Source organism: Topomyia yanbarensis, chromosome 2 (assembly GCF_030247195.1).
Source record: "Topomyia yanbarensis strain Yona2022 chromosome 2, ASM3024719v1, whole genome shotgun sequence".
NCBI lineage: Eukaryota > Metazoa > Arthropoda > Insecta > Diptera > Culicidae > Topomyia > Topomyia yanbarensis.
Window position 1 is genome coordinate 2,164,165 of NC_080671.1, and position 26,272 is coordinate 2,190,436.

The 26,272-nt window shown below is 40.2% G+C and overlaps 1 protein-coding gene across 2 annotated transcripts in view; it reads left to right on the top strand.

The window, feature by feature from the left end:
- The window catches only part of LOC131683165 (cadherin-related tumor suppressor), a 505,933-nt gene that overhangs the window by 313,298 nt on the left and 166,363 nt on the right, over positions 1-26,272 (top strand). For both annotated transcript variants that reach the window (XM_058964996.1, XM_058964997.1), the window contains exons 5-6: positions 8,110-8,343; positions 22,173-22,374. In XM_058964996.1, the coding sequence (XP_058820979.1) occupies positions 8,110-8,343; positions 22,173-22,374 (436 nt within the window). The remainder of the gene's footprint in view (positions 1-8,109; positions 8,344-22,172; positions 22,375-26,272) is intronic.

Here is a 26,272-nt window from a genome sequence, read left to right on the forward strand (position 1 = left end):
CTTAGTCTCAAATTTGCCGAAAATAGCCAACAAAATCGATACAGTACCCTTTTACTTAAGTGAACTTTTCAGCACCTATAACTTTACAACCGCGGTCTCAAGCATTAACCCACCACTCCACAGTGGTCCAAAACGCGAAAAACGTGATCGTTTTGAATAACTTTGAAATGGTTAGTTATAGCGATATACTATCTTCGGAAGAATTTATGACAATGAGACGCCCCATCTTTATAAGACAAAAGGTTGATGATTAATCCTCCTATAAGTGAGATCCAAAATTTATTTCTGATATAATTAGACATAGCAAATTGGTGTATTCTGCAAAGTTGTAGTAAATTCTTCTACAAGAAACCTTACTGAAGGTGGTACTACTCTATCTTTAATAGTCTTTGAGATATAGAGCAATATTAGAGGAAATACCGAAAAAATCAATTTTTTCATTATAACTTCTTTCCAAGATTTTTTGGAAGTTCAAAATGTTCTACAAAATTATCACAATTAATGAAATACAAAATTTCGGTGAAGGAAGCAACTTAATATGTTGAGCAGATTCTGAGATATTCACGATTTTTATTCGAAAAATGGCCTACTTTGCACTCAAATAATTCATGAACGGGCAAAAACGGGCAGACCACTCTATATGTATTTGAAAGTACAAGAAGGATGCAACAATATTCTGTATTAATCACTTGTATCCGGTTGTATCCATGGCTCTGGTAGCTGGATTTAAAGAATATCATTTATTAGTCTAATATCTTGATTCGAAACATAATCGGTGAACTGAAGATATAAAGTGGGACTATGTTCGGCATTTTATGTGGAATGTTCTCACAAGATACATTTTCCAAGACAGCAGCCTTCTGTCTTGACTGGTTTTTAGATACAGTGCATTGTTCGGTGGTACAGAGAGTAAAGCGTTGTCTTATGAGCCATATAGTCGAATCCAAACAAGGAACGATTTTAAGTATAAGTAGGCTGTGTATTAGCTCTGAAATCGGTTGCAAAGTTTGTCAACACAGAAGGTCAAGTTCCACAATAGAATATAGTACCAGGGCTAGGAACATTAATATAAGCAAACCGTTTACGTTTGCAATGAACGACTTGACAGTTGAATTTGTATTGTTATATGGAAGAAAGCCTTTTAAAAATTTGTTTATTGTCCACCATCGCGATTGCAAATACAAATCATTCGATCCAATAAACTACTTTTGTTGCTTACGAAGTCTGACGTAACGCTATACAGTGACAATGCTAAACAAGTAATCAAAGCATGCGCGATTACCAAATGAATCGCTTTTAATAGGCTTTCCATAAATATTGCACCGTATCTAAGAAACTAGCAAAGATGGCAAACTGGTGTTTCTAAGAAGAATATTCCCCGACACTTTGCAGAAGGTACCACCACTTTATCTCAACAGCTTTACCGAATATGCAGTGTTACGAAATTTCAAAATCAGTTACCTATTTCTGCTTGCATTTACCGAAACCGACATTCAGATTCAACGCCTCCCTTATTCATTCACTTTCCAACTGACTGAAATTTCATGCAGAATCGAATGCTTGAGTGCAGAGGAAATATAAATTCATTCACCAACCCAAGCATTCATTTGTTATTATGTGGACAGTTTCAAGGCAGAAGTTAGCATCTTCTACATTTTCGAGCATAAGTGAACTGCGTAATCTATATCTGGTGCACTTTTGATCGCTGCGTCGGGAGAACTAATGACGATGGAAACGAACCAAAAATTTCATTCATCGCAGCGGGTATGAATTGAATTTCGTTTTCTTTCAAGTTCATGCAGCGATGTCAATTTTTTTAAGCTCTGCGAATATGTTTCGTATTAATATTTTAGACTAATAAATGATATTCTTTAAATCCAGCTACCAGAGCCATGGATACAACCGGATACAAGTGATTCATACAGAATATTGCAGCATCTTTCTTGTACTTTCAAATACAAATAGAGTGGTCTTCCCGTTCATGAATTATTTGAGTGCAAAGTAGGCCATTTTTCGAATAAAAATCGTGAATATCTCAGAATCTGCTCAACATATTAAGTTGCTTCCTTCACCGAAATTTTGTATTTTATTAATTGTGATAATTTTGTAGAACATTTTGAACTTCCAAAAAATCTTGGAAAGAAGTTGCAATGACAAAATTGATTTTTTCGGTATTTCCTCTAATAATGCTCTATATCTCAAAGACTATTAAAGATAGAGTAGTACCACCTTCAGTAAGGTTTCTTGTAGAAGAATTTACAACAACTTTGCAGAATACACCAATTTGCTATCTCTAATTATATCAGAAATAAATTTTGAATCTCACTTATAGGAGGATTAATCATCAAACTTTTGACTTATAAAGATGGGGCGTCTCATTGTCATAAATTCTTCCGAAGATAGTATATCGCTATAACTAACCATTTCGAAGTTATTCAAAACGATCACGTTTTTCGCGTTTTAAACCACTGTGCACTCGCGCGAGCATAGACCAGGTACGTTCGGAATTCTCTACTCTCGACTCATGCCTTCAGTTGGACCAATCAAAAATGATGCAATGAATGATGCATATTCACCAAACAACACGTTCTTCTACCATACACTAAAATTAATTATCATATTCACGGTCCGCGCGCGATCGTTCAACAATACACGTGAATATGCGAATGGCCACACGAATCTAAAATCGAATTTATGCACGCAAAGTTAGAGACACGCTAGCATTCAAATGCTCGAGCCTTTGGCGATCACACTATTACACAATTAGTAAACGCCCACGCTAACCCAGACAGATATGCACTCCTGGACTCGAACGCTAAAAACCACACCACCCAGGACTGAACATTAGACATACATACAAAGCAACAAGTAATACTTACAGGTATTCGTCGGGCAACCGGGGGAAGTACATCTCAAACGCAGAACTTATCATTTCAATGATGGCCTTGGATCTGCGTTGCCTGTGTTCAAGGCACCATAGCTTTGTCCGTCAGGTCAAGGATGTATGAAACCCGCTAGCCACCACCCTCGGCCCTAGCTGCCCATAAAGGGATAAAAAAAATTCTTCAACGACTACACTGAAAAAAAATCGATTTTAAAAATTTAAAGTCGATTTATAAAAAACCCCATCTTTGATTTAGATGAAATTTTGTTCCAAGATAGGAAATTATGTTCCCGACCTACTGTCAAAGAAAACAAGTTATTTGAAACAAACTTTTCCTTGTCCAAACTAAATTTGTTTTTCAGTGTATTTTTATTCAGAGTCCATAGCCCAGAGACCAGAACCCAGAATCCCGAGAAGAAAACCCAGACTCCAGATTCCATAGCCCAGAGTTCAGAATCGCGAGTCCTTAACCCAAAATTCTGAGGCGTGTCTAGAGTCTAGAATCCAGAGTTCAGTGCCGAAAATGCAGAGTTCAGAGTCCAGAGCGCAGAGTTCAGAGCCCAGCGTTTACAGTTCAGGTACCAGAGCCCAGAATCCAAAACCTAGAGTCCAGAGCCCAGAGACCAGAAACCACAGTCTAGAGTTCTTATCCCAAAATACTGAGCCCAGAGTCCTCAGCACATAATCCAGAGCCCAAAGTCCAGAGCCCCTAACCCAAAGTAGTGAGACCAGAGTTTAGAGTTCAGATTCCAGAATCCAGAGTTCAGATTCGATAATCCAGAGTTAAGATTCCATAGCCCTGCGATCAGAACCCAGCGTCCCGAGGAGAGAGCCCAGAGTCCGGAGTCCCGACTGCAGATTCCAGAGTTCAGAGTCCACACTTCAGAGTCTAGAGTTCGAATTCCAGAATTAAGACGCCAGAGTTCAGAGTCCAGAGTCCAGAAATTTATGTCTGACGCCATGATAAAATCCAATATGGCGACTTCCAAACATAAATTATTATGATTACACTTCGGATTGTTTATCTTGGTACAGCACATGGTACTGTTTAACTTTGATTTGTACAATTGAACTATGATTATTTTACTAGAACTGTTGTTACTAGACTGCTTTAAGGCCTTTTTTGTTAGGGGAAACTTTGCCACTGCGATCACTATTCAGGTTATCTTTTGTGGTACTGTTATTTGGTAAAATGAGTATTGACGCAGGTAAGGTACAGGAAACCAGTATGTATCAGGTAACTAGCAGTTGGGAAATTTGATTCTGAGATGATTATGACTTTCATTGGTTTAGTTTCGGATAAAAATACACTGAAAAACAACTTCAGTTTGGACAAGGAGAGGTTTGTTTCAAATAACTTGTTTTCTTTGACAGTAGGTAGGGAACATAATTACCTATCTTGGAACAAAATGTCTTCCAAATCAAAGATATTTTTTTTTGTAAATCGACTTTAAATTTTTAAAATTGATTTTTTCAGCGAAACGAAACGAATTTTTTTATTTAAAAAGTTCACTAATTTTGTGAAAATTATTCCTACAATTTTTTTTTGTAGGACTATAGCCATTTGAACAAAATTGGTAAAAAAGTTTGATCCTTTTCAAAAGACAGTCTAGCTCATTTTTGGAAAAACAAAGTATGCAAAGTAGCTTTTTGTGACAAAATTCTCATGTACAGAAAGTTTCATTAAAATCTGAGGCCGGGAGTATTGCTTAAAACCCCGTTGTACAAATTGGTGATCCTACGTACCGAAACGATTCTTTGACCTATCAGTTACATTAGGAGTTCGTCATTAGCCATGTCTTTGGTGTTGATGTCGTATATCACACCTCAACTTTTTGGCCGCCGATAAGCTCGTTCATACGCAACAGTGCGTAGTACACCTTTCTCGAGGTTGTCCTTAAGATATACCGGGCCCTACTTCGTAGTTACGGCTCGCAGTAGCAGAGTCAACCCATCGATTATGTCACCTGAGTTTAAGTACCTAGCCAACGTCTGATTTAAAGGAGGGGACGCTGTTCCCAATTGGGGGGGGGGGATTGTGATTTTGGAGGATGTTTGTTCTAATGCTTCGTTCGAAGCTGTATATTAAATCAGAACAATTAAAACTGTATTTCTGATCACCAAATTATATCCAGGTGTTCCTTTATTTTGCTTTGGACAGAGTTAGCAAAATTGGTGCACGTTCATCATTTTATGTTTTATCGTTTGCCAAATATTTCACCATATTACGCAACACCTATCATTTTTATGAGTTCTTCCTTATTGATCACAAAACAATTTCATCCATTCGCATTAATATCCTGGAAAAAAATGTGTTCAATAACCGAACCACTACGGGACCAGCTGAATATCCCAGTTGAATTAAAACATTCACAACCAACAACCAGCCAGTTTCAATTTCCGTTCTCTCTCTCAAATAAATTTTATTACCGATTCGCTGGGTGCTTTCCGATCGCGAAACATCCCATTCAAAAATGATTCAAAATGACCTACAGTAAATTGGCCCTGGTCTAAGCGCGATTATTTCGCCTCGGTTTTGGTCCATGTTGGAAACGTTTCGATGGATGGCGGTAGCCCACAAAAATTACCTTCGCTCCGGAATACGATTCCGATGGATGGTGCCCCACACGCGCGCTGGCTGACGAGGGTCGACCAAACTCCTATGTACAGATGGGGATGCCGTGAAGTAGCTCGGATAAAAGCGCGAGGATCATCATCAGTGAAGATTTACATCAAAACGCAACGAGCAGATCTCAACCATCGAAGCAAGCTATAATTAATGTGATAGTGATGGATTGCAAAACCTGGTTGATGATAATTTACAGTTATTAAATTAAATTACCATTTTTCCTGAATCTGTATATGTAAGTGTGAGCGTTTTTTTGCCACGCTTCGATCCGACACTAACGCGATACAAGAGTGACGAATCCAGCACACAGAAATGATTGACAATTAATGACAAATGAATTCGTACCCAAACACCAAAAGTCAGTGCCTACTCATCGAAGCCACCACAGGCCTATTTAGCTGGTGGTGCGTTGTTCGGCGCCCGATTGGAAGCGAAATTCTCGGCCTGCTACACACAGTGCGTCCCGGGTCCCCGATCTTTATCGATCGCAACACAGACGATGAACACTGGATGGAAAACGAAAAACACGGCGATCGCGTGGTACCGTGGCTACGAATAATAATCGCTGATGGGCGGGTATTCATTTCTCAACCATCCACAATCCATTCGATTTGTCATTCAGCATCAAGATAAGAATGGACGAAATTAACCAAAACTTGGTTAGAGAACGAATGTACTGGGGGGAAAATACCCGCGGCAAACCTCCATTCAAACATTGATTGAATAGAGCTTTTTGCCTCGAAAGGTTTGGAAAGGAAAGGTTTGACTTGTTTAATTTGGTTTCGCATTGGCGTTAAAATTACTCGACTCGTACATCGAAAAATTTAAAAATAAGAAAACCTAAACTAAGTTAGATCTCGATATGAAATGACAGAAAATTCGCAATCATTTAAATTGAAAGTGTCGTGAAAGATCGTTATTTCTATTATACTTGGACCTAAAAATGAATTCATTGACCATGTTCCTCCCAAGTAGAAATGGCAAATAGTGAAGTTGTGATTTCCTTCCCGCCCAACATGAAATGTTCCAATCCGCATCAGTTAAGAAATTTCGCTGTCACCATCGTCATCAACGGTACTGGATTAACCTGGAACCTAGCTGCTGCCGATTGACTGTACTAGAGGCCGTTACGGCGTACCACACATCTATGCCCGAATCTGCGCTAGCTTTCGAGTGAATCTGATTTTTCATAGTCGGTCGGTACCATTGGTACCGGCATCGATACGAAGTTTATGTGGATCCCGGTGAACTGAAACGCGGGGTGGGTCCCCCCGAAACGAGTAACAGAAAACACGCTCAAGTCATCGATCATTTCCCTTTTTACTTCTCTGTCTCGCCGGTTCTCTCTATCTTTCCATGGCATTGTACTTACGGCACCAGGTCCAGGACCAGGTGAAGGTATTTTACCATCGGCCAAAGATTGAAATGATATTGTTCCTATCGAATATTTTACTCTCTCTCTCTCTCCTCTGGCTTAATATGAAATATGTTGGAACCATTTGTTTTGTGTCATAACAAGGTGGGATTCGCCAGTCCCGTGGCAAGAGGTCACGGAACAGCACCGCCGAGGTGAGACCATGCCAAACTCTTTACAATTGGAAGGCAACGACGAGAGAGGAGAGAAAAAAATACCTTTCATTATTTATTTATTTTAAAACTTTTTTCAAGATCTGATCTCCGAAAGCGGAGGAGGGTGTAGGAAATCGGCCACAGTCGCGACGACGCGTTGATGAAGCTTTCAAACACACTCTCCAATTCTCGATTACTAGCGCGTCATCCTTTCATAGGCAAGCAACATTTTGGGACAAGTCACGCTTTGTGCTTTCCACTCCCAGTTCTTCCTCCCAAAAGCGCGCACAGTCCGCCCGCCGGGGCACGGTGCCGAAGCGACCAAGTACAAAGCGTGGCCAGCCGGGAAGATGATTTTCGGAACGCTTTATTTCCTAATCTTCAAAGCAATCAGCGATGTGTATTCTAGTCCAAGCCGAACCGATTGTAGGTCATTCCATACCCGGCGGTTAGTTAAGCTGACTGTCGATGATGGGAAGCGTGCGCGCGGAAACAAGGTGTTTTTTTATTAATCGAATGATTTCAGATTTTAAGTTAGGCCGAGGATATAAATGCGAAGAAATCGTGAGTCAACTCTGATTGAACTAATGGAAATACGTTTCAGACAATCATCTATACCAAACGTATTCGTCTGCAACGTTCCAAATTTCCTAACATTCGCCAATTAAGAAGATCAGCACAAGGATGGCAATTCAGTCGATGGTCAAATCGGCCCATTTGCGTATCTGTCCATAATTCAGGTCTTACGTGGCACAACCAATAATAAGATTGCTTCTCGACTGATTTGTCCAATTTGAAAAATTAGCGAAAGTTTCCGCTGCTTCAAATGCCACTGATGATGGCACCATTGCACTCAATCATTTGCCTTCCCCCTCATTTCCATCTCTCATTCGCCGTCACTGCGTGCGTCTGCGTACCCATGGAATCGAACCAGCACCAATTTAGTCTGCAGAAATTTGATTGCACCACTAATTTTGATTACGTATTATTCTCATCGTCTATTTCTCCGCCGGTTACACCGGAACAGGTCACCGACACCAACGATAATCCACCGTCGTTTTCCGAACCGGCCTACTCGTTCGACATACCGGAGAACGCCCCGCGCGGCTTCCAGGTCGGTATCATCTCGGCCAGCGATCCGGATCTGGGTACCAACGCTGCCGTCACCTACAGTGTCATTTCGGACTGGGCCAATGATGTGTTCTCGCTGAACCCGCAGACCGGGATCTTCACGCTGACAGCCCGGTTGGATTATGAGGAGGTAAGTGTTTTCTTTTTTGTTTTTCTTAGCGTAGTGAAATGAATATTTTTTAAGCAGATCTCAGTCTTTTTAAACGAAAAATATAGTTTTATCAATCATACAGTGTTGAAATCTTGGTCCAAATACGTTTTGAGCACCTAAACATATCCGTTAAAGTTTCTCTGTATTTGAGAGATGCTCTTACTTTGGAGTGAAGTCCAAAAATAGAAATAACGTTCTCGGCGTGCCTCACCGTCAACTTACCCCACATTTTATGAAAAAAAGTTTTAAAAATTTTACGCGCTGGGGGCTAATGTAAGCGAAAATTAGGGACTATTTGAGTGTATTGTTCAAACCACACGATGATTTTTGACAAAAGCAAAACATAGTTTTATTCCATGGTCGCCATGGCTGACGATTTAAATCGAAAATAACATAAGAGAACCTTTTTTCATTGGTTTATTTATTTCATCCGGCACGTTTGCGTTAGCATCACGGAGCCAATCTCTTTTTCTACAATATAAAGTTCTTAAACTAGAAGATTACTATTTAGGCTACAAATTGAATCTATTTTACTTAAATGTTAAAAGGGTTCGTGCAATAGTAGTTCAATCTTTCATTATCTAGAAGATACTACTACTGGTAGAATTTTCATACTAAAGTTTTACGCAACGTTTTTTATTTCTTTCTCAAATCTTTATGGACTGGACTTACACTTATTTTTCTAAATAATATTGATCGAAAACCTTATTACTAGTTTTATTTTTTAAAGCATGAAAATTAGCAAATAACCATACAAAAATGTATTGCTTTCACAGGGTGATCATGCGTCCTGGTTTCCCAGGACATGTCCTTGCTTTTTAATGATTGTCCTGGTGTCCTGGGAAGTTGAGGAAAACGCTTGATACAAATCCATAACTTACAAAAGTTATGGGCAGGCGGAGTTTTCTCTGTACCCGTTTTCGCTTTTACTGATTACTAAAGCGTGATCGATTAAAAATTGATAGAACAAATATGTGTGTAAATCGGTCAAACTTTTTATTAAAAAATCGAATGATGGTTCTTTTGCAAGTTAAATTCAAACAGAATAAAGAAAAAAACATTCACTCAAGCTACCTTTTTAGCGAACGCTAATTGTCGGACTTTTCATTTAAGGACATTATATATGCGAGCCACAACATAGCTGGTACGCCGCACACACTCCTCTCCCCTGCCTAACCATGTATCTGACATGAGCAAATATAAAAATACGTTTTTCAACACACTAACCTTGCTGGTGTGCCACGAAACTGCTACTTAAGAAAGCTAGAACATTTTCCTATACAATAAATCCGAGTTTTTGACGGAATGCCATCTGTACCTCCTATTTTGTGCGAAAATATCACCCCTCTTCACTTGGGGTTTCTTTTCGAAACACTCTTATTTTTCTTCTTCTCGTTTTCATTGCACTTTTTCAAATGCACTTTATTCACACACCACTGCAAAAACACTCGCGAAACTTTAATCGTTTACTAACAAAACTTCAAATTTTCTGACAATATGCAGATGACCAAAAGAAAATGTTCGGAAACTCTCATTTGTGCGTTTGAATTTTCACTTCAGATTTCAGTTTTTCTCAATGTAAACAAGCGAGTCGGTGCCTAGCAACGTGGCTTCCACATATCTTCACCTTAACTCTTTCAATCAAATTTTACACAGCCTGCTTGGTCACTTTCCTCGCCGCAGAACGCCAGTTTGTCTTTGAACTGCATCTCGCTGACAACTGTCTTTCGCGTTTTCTTGAGATTCCGCTTGACGATAGCCCAACATTTTTCTACTCAGGGCTGAGAAATTACGGGCCCGGGGGATCTAGCATAAGGGCCCCCTCCATCATTGTAGATTTTTCGAACACAGAAACTGTTAAGCTTGAAATCTGAACAATAAATATCAACTATTATGTATTTCATAGAGAACTAAAAGAGAATAGTGCTGTTAATTTCAATGACTTTTATCATTTCAAAGGGTGGTACGATCATTTTTTTTGTTTATTTTCTGTCGGTCTCTGTCCGCACTGTGTGCCTATCACTGACACCAGAGAGGTGACTCCAAAACCAGATATCGGTTCATCTACACCGGGACCAGCGACTCTACTTCCCTTGTGAATAAAGACGTGACACAGAGTTTTCACCTCAGAACATCCTAACGACCTCGGTTAGGATTGAAGCCAGACCTACTGGACTAAGCAGCGGTCACGCTTACCACTTAACCACCGGCGTCGTCTATAATCAAAGTTTTGTCAAACAACAATTATTAAGTTCAAATAGCATAAAATACAGAAAAATATTCAGCTATGCTTTCGGTTGTGCGTCATTTAATTACTGCCATCAAATTCTGTACAACCACCTCGTCCCATTTATTCGCCACAGACAGTTTACTTTGAAAGTTTCAAGTCTTCTTCAGGTTCCGCTTGACGATGGACCAATATTCCTCGATAGGGCCGAGTTTTGGTGTATTGGGAGTGTTCTTGTCCTTGGGCGCCACCAGATCCTTGTAGGCGTTATACCACTACATGTCCTTTTTCCGTAATGGCAGCATTGAAAAGTTCGGACAAAATAGCGTGGAATAATCGTATTGCTTCACGAAAGACGTTATTTTCATGCATTTTTTCACATAAATTTCCTTGTTGACGGGCTCGGTCGCAATGAAAATGTCACATCAAACAACAGGTACAGAAAGCCTGCCGAATCAGATATTTCTGTGTGATCTTCGACCGCTTCATATGCTTGAAAATATCGACCACTCCCGGTTGCCTTTACGCTGGTGGTAGTTGATTTGGTAACTTTTAACGGTGTCACTAACTTAACGTGCAAGTACTTCGAATTCAGGCAATACTCAAGCAAAATTCCCCTCTGTTTCTTCTCTTGCTTGGACGACACTGTCCAAGAGCAAATATCAAATTAAAAAAGCCTGCACGAAGGCAAATTAGGGTTTTTTCGAATTTGTTGAATTTCATGCAAAGAAATCCGTCAAGTTTAAGCCGACCAAATTTTTATCGTAAATCTTTTTAAATATCTCTACGAAATTTGGAGTGGCTTTGTAAGTAGCCGATTTATCAATATTTTCATATTTAATCCAGAAGTCGGTATTGCATGGATTCTTTCGAATCTTTGTCTGGTTCCACCTAGAATTCATTAAAAATGAACGCATTCGGCCAAGTCGGTGCGCTATAACATTGCCAGTCTCTGAGAATACAACTTATCATTTGTTCGATAGTGTTGCTGATTTTTTTTTTTTTGGTTTCAGAGAAAACTGATTCAGGTGATTATCGTGAATTCTTTATTTATATATTTGGTGCAATATTATTGAAGAATTCATAACTAAAACTTTGCAGAAATTGCGAAAATAGTAGCCAAATGAAAATGTTATAAATTTTAATAAAAAGAAAAAGAACATTCAATGGAAATAGAATTTAAGAAGAGAAAAATAACAAAAGGAACAAACGAGGAAAAGCTAATAAACAGATACAATGAAACAAAAGACAAAAGCTACAAAATAACATTAAAATAATGGAAAAAGTTTAAAAATATGCAAATAGTCAAAACTTGCCAATATCAAATAAAGAAAAAGATCCAAAATGGAGAAACAACAGAAAAAGGACAAAATTAAGACAATGAAAAATTTAAAAAAATCTTGCATGTGTGAAAACAATTTGATTAAATAGCAAAATAAAACCGAATGCATAATTAAAACAATGAAATTAAACGAAGGAAATCAAAAAAGGAAAAGGAAAATATTGCAAAATGGGTAAAATAGTGAAAACGGGTAAATAACGAAATTAAACCTGAAACATCATGAGAATTGAAAACAATAAAAATTAAAAAAGAAAAGAAAAATGAATACAGCAAAACTATAAAAACAAGACTACAATAACAAATATAGAAATGAACGAAATGGATCCATTGAGATAGTCGTAAAAATAACAATTATGCAAAATGTTTGAAATATAAAAATTAGTACCACATTTAAAAATCGAAAGTATGAGAACAGGGATATAAGAAAATGTTAAAAATGTTTCAAAACAGAATAAATGATGAAATACAAGAATGGAATGAAAAAAAATAAAATAACTATGAAAAATCACAAAAAATGCTCAAAGAAGTATTAAAAATAAAAATAAATGGAAATAGATTGAAGAAAAAATAGAAAACAGGAACAAGTGGAAATAGCCCAAAAACAAACAATAGTGATATCATAGAAAACATATAAAATCCAAATTGTTTGAATGGGTAGAAATGAAAATCCTAGAAGAAGTTGAAAAAACAGGAATATTATTGTGAAGAAAAACAAGAGAAAATTTAAAAAATAAATAAATCTTCAAAAAATAAATGCGGGAAAAAAATAAATTTTCATGAAATGGAAAACCGGAAACATGCATAAAACACAAAAAGATCAAGTAAAGTAAAGTAATAACAAAAATATCAAAAAATGTACAAAATAGAAAACATGGAATTCAAAATTGTTTAAATGTGTAAAAAAACTGCTAAGTGTAATGGAACATACCAATAAACAAAGATGGGTGAATATTTGAAAAAAATCCATGCAAAAGAAAAGCATAAATTTCAAAACTGATAAATGGAGAACAGAAAATTTCACAACACCAAAAAAAATTGAAACGAAAAAATAGAAAAAAACAAGCAAATGAGAGAAACCTATAATGTAAAATATGGAAAAAAGGAAGATACAGAAATACTACAATAATTTTATTGGAAGTCATGAAAAAATACAAAGAAATAATAGAAAATAAAAGTTGAGTTAAATATAGAAACAAATAAAACGGTAGATAAAAAGTAAAAATTGAAAAAAATATGAAAAGATGAATCGAATTGAAAAATGAAGACAAATGCAAAAAATGGGACAAATTTTAAGAAAGACACAAAAATGGTAAAAATAGAAAAAGAAAAATATGGGGCAAAATATATAGAAGTAAAATAAGATTGAATGAAGAAAATAGAAAGAATACAAAACTTCGAAAATGGAAAAAGAAACAAAAAAGCAAATATGAAACAAATGAAAAAATGCTAAAATTCATTTAAATTGAGAAAGCTTGTTAAAAATGGCAAAAACTGTCGGGTTCTCTTGTTTAAACAAAAACACGAAACATTACTGTGGATCGATTTCTTCGTGGATTTTCTTGTTCTTTTTTGATTTGTGGAGTTATTCAGAATTGGTTTGACAAATCGTATTTGGGATCATCCATAAATGACGTAGCCTTATATGGGGGAGGGGCTTTCACCGTGGTGTCGGATCATGACCGGGAGCCACACCTTTGAGTGAAATGGAGTTGGTGCTTCGGTTTTGGGCCATGGGTGACCTGTCCAGCGCTGGGTGGTGTGGCAACGGTCCATTGGTTGATGTGTTGTACTGAGAACTTCGGTGCTAATTGCGTGTTTTTTGGCTAAATTCAGTCGTATCCTTCGGGAATAGGAGTACCTCCTCCCGGACCAGGTCGTTGGCTAACACATCCCGTAGTGATCCTGCCATACCATATTACTGCCAAAAGTACTTCAGATCCCGGCAGTAGCAGAGCAGGTGCTCGAGGGAGAGTCAGATGTTGCATGATTCGCATTCTTGTGGGGGAACGCTGGAGATAGTGTGTGTGTGTGTCGGTCGGTCCATCTGTTGGTTGATCCCTTGATCTTATGTGTGTGGCCTCAGGATCTTCGCCAGTGGATATCTTCATAAATGTCGGTGGTTAGGGTCTCGCCTGGAAGTCGGGTTCGGGCTCGTCTGCCATGTAGAGCAAGACGGACGGCTTCGGTGTTGTATCTGATACCACTGTGGTCAGGAATTCAGCATAGTGTGACCGATGGGTTTCGGTGGCCTGTACAGAGGGGTTTGAGGAAGCACCGGATGCGATGTCTCTCAAGACTGACAGGGACAGGGTTACCATATTCACAGATTTTTCTGTAATGTCACAGATTTTTTTCACAATTTTTGATCACAGATTCTTTTTCGCAGATGACAGATTTTTGGCATTTTGATAAAAATTTCACAGATTTTCACAGATTTTTGGAAATATTCTGATTTTTCACAGATTTTTTGGAAATTTATCACAAATTTTCACAGATTTTTTTCCTGTTTTCGTCATCACAGATGATAAAAAGATTTTTTTGGCCGAAACACAGATTTCAATGTGGCATTCCTGGACAGGGAGTCAGTGATGAGGACTGTTGGTGCGTCGGGGTTCGTTTTTGCCATTGTCACTGTAATGGCAGCCGCTTCCGCCGTGAATATTGAGCAGGAGTGGTGTAGGCGGAAGCCCCCTCTCCAGTACGCTTATTCTCGCTCCGACGCCGTCGTCTGGCTTGGAACCAAAGGTGTTGATCCTGGTGTGTCGTAGGTATCGGTTGACAAGTTCACTCTATTTTGTCACCATACTGCTTGGGGGGTCGTCGACCTTTATCGTCCGGGTAAGGTTATCGCCGATGTTCGGTCTGTGGTCGTGTCAGGTCCTTAAGTGCTTGTTTCAGGTTAGGCAGTGTTGATTTTACGTCTACTTGCTTTGGAGTGGCTGAAAACAAATGAGGTCTTTGTCATCGTTGTATGGGGATTCATATCAAAGGGACTCAGTCAATGATGTTCGGCTATGTAGTAGGGTGAAGTTCTTCACACTGTTTTCTCCATCGGAATCCACGGCTCAACCGACTGTTACTGCCAGAACTTGTGAAGCATTTTTTCTACACATCGATCGCGGGGCACTGTTGTATGATCGATAGATATCTTTTCGGAAATAGTCCATCCAAACATCGTTTCTATCAGTAACGTTAATCCCTCTCCCAGTTTGTGGTACGCTTCGCCACCGGCAACTATGTCGACATCGGCTAGGATGTGAAATCTGAGATTTGCGACAACCTGGAAAGATTGCACGCGGAAATGTCTATTGGAATGATCGAAAGGTTGATCGTCGGTCTCTTGAGGTTCAGGAACACAAGCTTGGTAGAGTAAGGAGTTGACGACGAAGGTTCATGGAATTCGCAAGCCTCTTCGTAACGAAGTTGAACATAAATCCAGAATCTAGGTGTGCGCGTGTCACTCTGATCTATGTCGAGAAGGGAAACAGTTTTCAGCAAAAATACAAATAGTTTTTCTCCTCTAAGTCTAATATATTTTTATTTAATGACAACCGCAACGTATACTTATAATCAATTAGAGTATGACAAACAAAACTTAATACACTCGACTGTCCCAATTGTACCATCCGATGTCTCAATAGTCCCTCGTTATTTCTCTTTTCAACTTGCTTTACTTATATGGGAATTGAAAAGCGAAAGAGGCGTTCATATGTACTTAGCATATGAATAAGCTGTAATCTGTTTGTAAAGAAATTTGGCAACCGAATAAATCGAATCGATTCCAGTTGTGGACCCAACTCTGGCCGCTATCAGTGTCGATGAAAGGATGATTACCAGAACTACTTCTCGCCTTTCTACCCGGGCCCGAAGAATTCCCTCGGGTACCTCAGCGAAGACACTTCAACATTTTGATGACTCTACTTTTTGCTGACTTCTCTTGATGAAACATCAATAACTATCGTTTATTAACATAGCTGTGAACCAAGCGAGCCTTTTACCATCAGTCTGCTGTCTACATGTACACCAAGCCAGTGTTAAAAATAAAGCACCGTTCTTTTCATCTATCCGATATCGACCGTTTATTTCAAGATATTTGAAACTCAAACATTTGAACAATCTTCGGTACAATGCAGTCGTCGTTGGTTTTAAACACTGGCCAATCCGCCATTGTGTTCGCGAAGTGGAGTTATTATAGGTGCAAATGCAACTCAGTTTCCATATCTCTACTTGTCTGAACGATGAACACAGATGTCGGTTGCTAAGCATTGCGTATATCCAGTTCGTGATATATGAAAATACTCCATCACCTAGTGCTGCTTCCAAAATGGATTCGAAAGACACGTTGTCAAAAGCACCTCAACCATATTTATCGGGACAGCACAAATAACACGAGTTGTGAGGCCGGATTTAAAACATGGGTCAATAACATTATTCGCAAGTGTACATACACAAGGCATTTCACGTGGATTTGTCATGCCATTTATGTTGAAAGCTACGAATATGGGGTTAGGTAGCTTTCCAACATAAAAGTTTCCTTTGTGGAAATACGGTTCTTGAACCAAAGCTATAGAAGCTTTACCTTCCTGCACAAGGCGGGATAGATTCATAGTTGCTGTATGTTTATACTGAAGATTAATTTGTGCCACTCTAACCATACTCGATTACAGCACTACACATTTCATCATCAGCACTTGTTGTACAGCAACTAGAATAGAACGCCTATAGCGAACCCCGAAATTGGTATTAGGGACATGACCATCATTTGAATCCCACGATTTGCAAAGAAACAAACGTCAACTGTGTCAGAGATTCGCGTAACACAGCAAGACTCAGACCCACATCACTCCGTGCGCGACTGGCATACTTTGGTCCTGCCAGCCATTTAGCCTTCGGCACGGAGAAGCGACTTGACTTGAGGACTCCCCTTTTCAGTCGCCTCTTACGACATGGGAACAGGAACCCTGTGGATCAATTCGTGGTTGAGATACTGCAACCCGCCGGATGCCACATGGCCTCTTGGCTGGTTTTGTCCGGAGAAAGATAATAGGCTGTTATCAACCTCCTAGTGGACCACAGCCGGCTCAACGATCAACACCAGTATTAAGCAACCAACGAATGGCAGGCACTCCACCAAAAGCCTAGCTCACCGAGCATTATCGCCGGATGCATTTGGCACCCTACTAGGCTTCGCATCTTGCAATCAATTGAAGACACAGTCAACCCGGCCCGTGCGAACCCCTTGCTATACCATACCTGTGGTCACTGGAAGGGCAGCCCGCTAGTCCACCAAAACTCCACTACCAACCGAGGTACTCCTCTACCAATCTCAGCAGCACAAAACGCGACTACAAATCAACCAAGAATTTAAACCACAACATAACATCCGACACTGTTAGCCGCTCGTTCAGGGAGAAGGAACCGTACGCCTCTAAATTTCTTTCAGACAACCCACCACATCTCATCTCCAGCCCTTGCACCGGACAAACATCGAAGGGAAACCGACGTCTACTGACTAACACCAAAAGCTCATCCCATCGGGAGCCAAGCCCCAACGCCGGATGCTCTTGCCACCCAATTAGGTTTCACACTTGGCGACCGACTGAAGCGACAGTAAACCCAACCCGCGTGGACCTCCAGAACCACCACCCACAACCAAGCCCCCTAAGCGGCGAACCTGACTCTCCAAGCCGGTATCCACCAGGAAGCCCCAGCGCACGACAGTCGGACCGCAAAGTTTCCATGGAATTCGCAATCTTCGCCGTTCAGTGGAACGTCAACGGGCAGAGATACAACCTCGGGGACCTGCAAAGTATTATTTCTCGGCCACTCTGCCTCGTCATCTAGGAGACCCACCATCACGCCGGCGTCGACCCGTCCCCCTGGTTCGGGTACTGGTACGAGCGTGAGACGGCCAAAGGAATCAGCAATTATCAAACCAACGGTCTGGGTATCAAAGCAGAACTTTTGTCGGAACACATTCCCCTCAATACCAAATTGATTGCCGTCGCCAGGAGATTGTGAACCTCCATTCGGTGCTCCATCCTCTCCATAAACATACCACAAGGAGTCACTAATATCCGAAACTAGCTGATCGACCTCACCAAAAATCCCTGCTCCGTTCATCGTAATGGGGGTTTTAAACGCCCATCACACCGCTTGGGGACGGATAAGTGCTACCACCGCGGTTATGAGATGCTTAGAGCCATCAAAAAAAGCGACACCGTGGTCCTCAATGACGGCAGCACAACCTTCATCCGCGGTAATTTCACATCGGTCTTAGACGCCACCTTCTGCTCCAACACCATTGCCAGGACATGCGGCTGAGCGAGATCCGACGACACAGCAGGGCGTGATTACTTTCCCATCGAAATCTATCTAAATCGACCCCCAACCAAAACCACCTGCCGTCGCCGGTGGGCTGTCCTGAGGGCGGGTTCAGGAGACTCCGCAATCTAGCTAGGCAAACCATCCAAGAATCCAAAGAAATCAACTTATCCGACTTCCTGGACGGCATATACCCAGATTCCCCAATACCTGAGCTATGGAGACGGGTTAACGCTCTCAGCGAGAAATCACAAACAGAATCGACATTTCCATTCCCTATCCGTGAACGACACAGTACACTCGAAGGAACCCCAACACTTTTTCACCAAACTCTACAGCGGAATAAAATCAACCCTTCTGCGGGACGGAACTCACTGCCGCCCTCAGGACAGCCCACAGCAAATCGGCAGCCCCGACAGAGTAGGGTGCCCAATGTTAAGACATCTACCCCCAGGCGGGAAAAGGGCACTCCTTGATGCCTGCAATAGAATTTGGGAAGGTGGAACCTTCCCAGACGACTGGAAACTTGCCTACATCGTGTCAATCCCCAAAAAGAGTTAAAGCACACGATCCCCGAGCGACTTCCGTCCAATAAGCCTTCTTTTGTGTACCGCAAAGATTCTAGAGACTGCATACTAGAGTGACAGAAAAAAATGACCCCCATCGGCCCACCCCCGAGTCGATTCCTAGTCCCACCAGGAGTGTCTGCTCCAAATTTGAGCCAAATTGAACAAGTCTAGCTACCGGACCAACGTGCCTGAAGTTTGTATGGGATTTTTCGACAATTTACATGGAGAAAACCCACTTGCTCACATTTTCGCCGCTAGGTGGCACTGTATACATCAGATTATCACCAAAAGTGAAACTTAAGAACATAATTTTATTATCTACAACTTTGTTGAAGATTGCAAAGCGATCCGACTCCAATAGGAAAAGTTATTAAACTTTCAACGAAGTGATGTCTGAGTCAGTTTTGCATGGGGCCTAGCAGTGCATGGTAGTGTATCAGTACTAGGTTCTAACAAACTAAACATTTTTATGGAATAATGGTAAGATTTAGCTGAATAGTATGTTCGGAAGAATTGTAGTACATAATACGAGTTATGTTTTGGTTAGAAAATTGTAGTTCCACATCTGACCGCATAGATGGCGCCAACACTAACTTTTCAACGGAGAGAGATAGAAATTAGGTGTCTTCTACAAAGTTGTAGAACATGAATATTGCAATAATTCTTCCAAACATATCGATATTCTATCTCTCTCCGTTGAAAAGTTAGTGTTGGCGCCATCTATGCGGTCACAGAGTGAACTAAAATTTTCTAACCAAAACATAACTCGTATTATGTACTGCAATTCTTCCGAACATACTATTCAGCTAAATATAACCATTAATCCAAAAAATGTTTAGTTTGTTAGAACGTAGTACTGATATACTATCATGCACTGCTAGGCCCCATGCAAAACTGACTCAGACATCACTTCGTTAAAAGTTTAATAACTTTTCCTATTCGAGTCGGATCGCTTTGCAGTCTTCAATAAAATTGTAGACAATAGAATTATCATCTTAAGTTTCACTTTTTGTGATAATCTGATGTATACAGTGCCACCTAGCGGCGAAAATGTGAGCAAGAGGGTTTTCTCCATGTAAATTGTCGAAAAATCCCATGCAACCTTCAAGCACGTTGGTCCGGTAGCTAGACTTGCCCGATTTGCTTCAAATTTGGAGCAAGTATTCCTGGTGGGACTACTATCGACTCAGGGGTGGGCCGATTGAGTTTTCAAAAATTCATTATTTTTCTGGGCAGTCTACTGCATACGTACAAAATGCAAAAGGCTCCAAATCGTGACGAACGGAAACGTCACGGGCGCTAAAACTGTACACCCACATGCTGACGAAGCCTCATTGTCCCATCATGGATGATGAGCTTCCGAGGGTCACCGCCCAGCACAAGTTTAATGACAGCGCCGGTGGTTGAGTGGTAAGTGTGACCGCCACTCATTCCAGTTGGCCTTGGTTTAATTCCAGCCGAGGTCGTTGAGATTTTTCTGAGGTGAAAAAATCTGTGGTCACGTCTTCCTTCGAAAGAGAAGTAAAGCCGTTGGTCCCCGGTCCATGAGTTGATAGATCAATATCTAGTCCAGATAGTGGAGTCACCTCTCTGGCGTCGGTAAAGAAGAAGTAGCATCCAACTTCTATACTTACTAATAAATATCCTCCTCCCGTGGTACTTGTAGAGTGCGCAGTAGTATATTCGGCCTCTAGTAAAAGCGAGTATCTGACTAACCATTCCTTTCCTTTCCTTCCGCGCCGGTATTGATCAATAAACACTTTTGGATTACAAGGAGTTGCACATTGAAAGATGTTTCGCTACTCTCAAGCGTAATTAGGCTTGCGATCCTCTTATGTGGAAACGCAGCGCGCCGTTCGTGACTACCGGGACCTACCTCAAGGAGGGTCTACTGAAGCGTCTGCTTCCTCTTTTGAAGCAATACGACGGCCCTCGATTCGTGCCGCTCAGAGCTCAAAATTCTCATACCTGAATAGGAACGAAAGACGAAATTCAGAGAATTCATCTTCGTCCTTTCCTGCCTCTTTCGTCGCTAAATGCATGAAAAAATAAAACAATAAAGGCGATGTCCCCTCCTCTCTCGATTCTACGAAAACGAGTAGCATCAGCAGCGACTTTCGTTTTCCTATGACAATCCGAAGTTGCAATTTCGTTTTGATGCGTGCTCAGTAATTTGCGATTCTCATTCATTTAATGAAATTAATGCAATGTGCATCTAATAATGCAACTAGAACATAGTTAAAATGAGAAATATGCACACCGATCAGTCTTCCGTCTTACAATACCATCATTAGCTCGCAAATCTACAGAATCGAGCATCGACAAATAAATATCATTGCTAGTGTATTTTCGTTTCCCCAGCAGTAAGTTCAATATCGAAGCTACCAATATCATTCTGAATCTCAAAGCGAAAACGAGCGTGCGGAGAGAATAATGAAAACGCTCTGCTACATGCTTGCTTTGTCCTAGCCCGTTGTCTCATTTTCGAATTCGCAAAGTGCTAGTGGTATGGAACGAAGCTTCGTTCTTTCGTCAGTTTCGCCTGATTTTGGCAAATGAAAAAAATATTTTCCTACTCTGGTGCCGCTATTTACATGTTGTCGTGGAGTGGCACGAAGCACTCCATTCGCGTTCGAATTTTGTTCCATATTTTCTGGCTCACTGAGGAATGAGATTTGATTTCAAACAGCTAAGACAACAATCAACAACTGTCATATCATAATCGTGATGAAATTACCTCAATAAATGCTACACCCACACTGAATATTGCAACACCATGTAAAGCTTATATAAAAAGGATAAAAACAAATCACATATCGATATTTTTTCTCCTGCTTTTCCCAATGATTTACATTTCTATTAAAACCATTTCATTCCGCAAGAAGCCGTCCTCTCATAACTTGATCCAATTTGCCAAGCAAAAGCTTAATGAGTCATCCAATCGCATCGTGCATATTCCGTCACTGGCTTGGATACGCATTCATTAAATCGTTACCGTTACCGGCAGTATTATAAGTCGTGATCTAGGGTCTCTTTATTGTGGCGCTTGTTGGCAGCCCATAAAACGCATCGCTCTCCCGTCGTCGACAATTAAATTTCCAAGCATGCATACATAATGAGACAGCGTTCAAGGTTTTTAACGATCCTTTCCAAATTAAAATGCAGTTCAAGAATCGCTTTTTATTGGAGATCACAAAATTCAACAATCATTAAATAAACGTTCAAGCCTAGAATCCTGAAGAGAAAAAAAAAGAAACCATCGTTAAAATATTTATCGACCTAAATTACAATTTATGCACAGTGGTAGCTCATTTCCGTTCCATCTGCTTATCTCTTCATCCAACAGGTACAGCACTACATTCTTGTCGTGCAGGCCCAAGATAATGGCCACCCGAGCCTATCGAGCACGCTGACCGTCTACTGTAATGTGATCGATCTGAACGACAATGCTCCCATCTTCGACCCGATGAGCTACTCCAATGAGATTTTCGAGAACGTGCCGATTAACACCGACGTGGTTACGGTCAGTGCCACCGACATCGATTCCGGTAAGTTTTGTTTTGTTTTTTTTTTGTTTCTTTGTCAAGACAGTGCCACATTCGCGCCAAGGGGAAATTTTGGCGACGCTCTAGAAAGTTAAATTATTCGATTAGGACATCATAGCTTAACCACAGCTTGTTTAAGCTGACACAATCCTACGCCGGTGGAACTGATTTGCTCGGAGATGAAGTCGATAATGAATTAATTTTCAATTTGAATAAATAATTTCTTAAGACAGCCGGGCCTACGAGGTTTAATCACGATTTCTGTAACTCATCGTTTTTTACGACCAATAAATTTTACAATTAAATTTTATGTGAGCACTTCTTATACACCCCGTTATCAAAAAGTACCGAGAAATTGACATTTAAATTAACCGTCGTGGACCGATCCGGTTTTTGTTGTTAGGTTGATGTGCCCTTTTAGAATCATTTGTATTAAATTTTAGATTACATCATTCGTAGGTTTGTTCTCGTATCGAAAGAAATTGCTTGCTCTTTCCTTTAGTTTTTCCCTTGATATGTAAATTTACAAAAAAAAATCTAAGAGTGTATGCAATGCACTGAAAATCTGGGGTAACACTAAGTGTTATGTGAATCCCTGAATTCCGATACAATTCATTATAGATGTCAGACTACGAATGAAACAAAAAATAATTTAAACCCGATTCGCGAAAACAACGCCTACTATTGATAACAGAACGAGTTTGATCGCATTTGTGTCGTTATAAAATGTCAAGATATATCTTTTTTGAGCAGGATTTTACGATACAATATGTAGAAAACTAATCCTCACCTCCATCTGCTCAGCCAGGGTAGGCTGGCCTGATCTGATAACCTACGAGGGGACTTATTTTTATTGGCGTTAACTTTTTTTTGGTTTTATAGTCATCGATAGAATATATCAAACATTTTTATTTGGCTTCCACCCAGAACTCCTACTTAAAAACAACGAAAAACTTTATGGATCATCGAATCCAAACAACAACAGACTTTCGCTTGGTGGCATTTGACTTAAGTTCCCCCACTCGTTAAGCCCTAATCCACTAAATCAAAGACGAAATTGATTCCGTAACGCATCAGGTAGTGTCTCTCTCCCGTCATATCATGTCAGATGGAATTTCGAAGTGTCCCCAAATTGATGCGAGTTTATTACTAATATTTACTGGTCATAAATTATGCGCTGGAAAGTAGATATACAAGGTTTGGTTTTTTTACGCTCCGATGACATAGATGAGTCAAGCATTTGGACGTAGGTGCGTAGGTCGTTAGCCATTCCGATCGGGTACAAGTTGCACGTGAAAGGAACCGAGCTAATTTTTTCGCGAGTGTACAACCACTTTTTGCGAACAAATTTGGCAAAAGAAAAGTGTTCGCTCAAAATATCGGTTAATTTTTTTATTACAGAAATGGCACATAGGAAGCTGAATTCAATTAATACATAGCGTGACAAGATTGCCAAACGTCAAAGTTACTAATGATGAAACAGCTCGGTTTAATTGCAATTAATTTCTCGGTAGTAAGAGGCTGACCATAATCCGGATCATTCTATTCTTCAAATAGTTCAACACGAAAAAAATTAACTTTTAGTTTGATAGTTTCATAAAACATAAACGTTTTGGAAACCTTTTCATTAGAAGATTGTCTAATGACACGTAACTAGACGAGAGAAATTTTGTTAGAAATAATTGAAAATCTGTAGTTATTCTGGAGTTTGACATAGCTGATAACTTATTAAAAAAAACAAAGAGTTCGATGGAAAAAATTGTTGAGTGATAAAACTGAAAAAAATGAATTTGGTACATTTTTTGATCTTCATTCTATCGACCAACATTTGAAGCAATCAAAGAAATAGTCTCAATTTTTATGTTGCAAAAATACGAAACCAAATTAACCTATCAGTGCAAAACCATTTATTTAAAAAAAAACTTTCTGTTTCAAATTAAATTCTTTACATAGGAGTCAAGAAGAAATTTTCGGTTTATTTTTATTTTCGACGTTTATTTCACGAATGTTAAAAGAATACTGAATTTACTGCGCTGTGTATATATGCTATCTTGTGCGATGTAAGCTCCGCCTCCTTGCAGTTAGTAAAGCTCCGTTTCATTTTAGTATTGATACTATTCCTTACGTTGTTTTTGCTACATACCGGCGGCCTTGAAGGCATGGCCTTCATAGGCAAAGGACATATCTTGGAAATAGCTCTAACATATTCACCATTTGTTGTCTTCACCGTAGCTACTCTCACCTTTTTATCAGTACCAGGATAAACAGAAACGATTCGTCCCAAGGCCCATTTCATGGGTGGTAAATTATCTTCATTTAGCAATACTAAAGCTCCTTCTTTGATATTTTCAGTAGATGTTGGCCATTTGCGACGCTCCTGGAGATGATGTAAATATTCACTCGACCAGCGTTTCCAAAATCGGCCTTGTGGTACGTCTATCAAATCCAATTCGACTGGTGATGTCAATCGATCGCCTATCAAAAAATGAGCCGGCGTAAGTGGTGTGAAATCGTTGATGTCGTCAGAGATGGCGGTCAAAGAACGTGAATTCAGTATCGCTTCTATTTGAACCAAAACGGTATTAAGCTCTTCATATGTGTAGAGCAAACCATTAAACAGTTTCTTCAGGTGTGTCTTGACGGATTTAACACCAGCCTCCCACAAACCTCCAAAGTTGGGAGAACGTGGTGGGATGAAGGTCCATGAAATGTTGTCGTCTGCCAGCGCCCTTGACAATTTACTCTGATGATCGGTTGAATTGAATAGTCTGTACAGCTCCTGAAAGTCGGATCTTGCTCCAACGAAATTTGTTGCGTTGTCCCTATAAAACTCGGATACCATTCCTCGTCGACCCATAAATCTTCGAGATGCAGCAATGAAAGATTCCGTTGTCAGATCTCCAACAAGTTCCAAATGAATGGCCTTCGTGGCCATACATATAAACACTGAGATATACGCCTTTAGCTTGTAATCTGGGGAAGTCGGGACCGGCACCTTCATTTAACTAGTGAATGATTTTCGCGCCACCTTGGTGGCTTGCCCAGCTAGAGACCCTATCCAAAGGCGGGTTTTGGTTGTTTCTGAAACGGTTCCAAAACAATCCGACGTTCCCCAAACAACTTCAGAAGGCCACCAATACATTCAAAAAAGTCGCCAGAAACTTCATACCCAGAATTTCAAGACAGCATACCGCTAAATTATCATCACGGGCACAATTCTATGTGTATCCTTCGCGCTGTTCGCTTCAGAGGTGGGAGAGGAGGCTGAAACATAAGGGTCAACCTAACCCGCAAAAATAGGAAAACTATCGACCCGAACAGCGTGAGAAAACCTTCACCAGAACCACTAAAAAAATACACCTTTGCTAGGATATTCAAATCGACTTCATCTCACTTCAAAGTTTATTCCAACAAAAAAAACATTTCAAAAACTTTCCACAACCGGATTCGAACCCATACTCTTTCAACCTAGCTAACTCTCATCGCCGCCTTTGCGGTCTCGGCTAATTTCCTGCTTGGTTCGTCGCTTTCATTTAGTGCTCTACCCTGTACAGCTAATCGGTGCCGTGTTCATTCATGAGTGGCTTTTGTGTGCGTATTCCCTTTTCACATTTCGCGGCCCTAGGTTCTTAGCGTGTGTTGTGTACTGTTCCCTAACATGCGCATGTAATAAAAATATGGAACGTACTTACAACATCGATTTACGTGAGGCGTGGTGGTTGGCGGTTTCCGAAGACCGGAACTGATGCTGGTCGGAACGTTGACGCTGCCTAACGGTCTGCTGGCGATTCTGAACTCCTTCGTCGTGTCGTGGTGTAGACGACGCGTGTATGGCTTCCCTGCCTAGCAGCCTCGCTGCTGTTCCGGTACGAGGATCGGGTTCTTTGAAGCTGGATGGTGG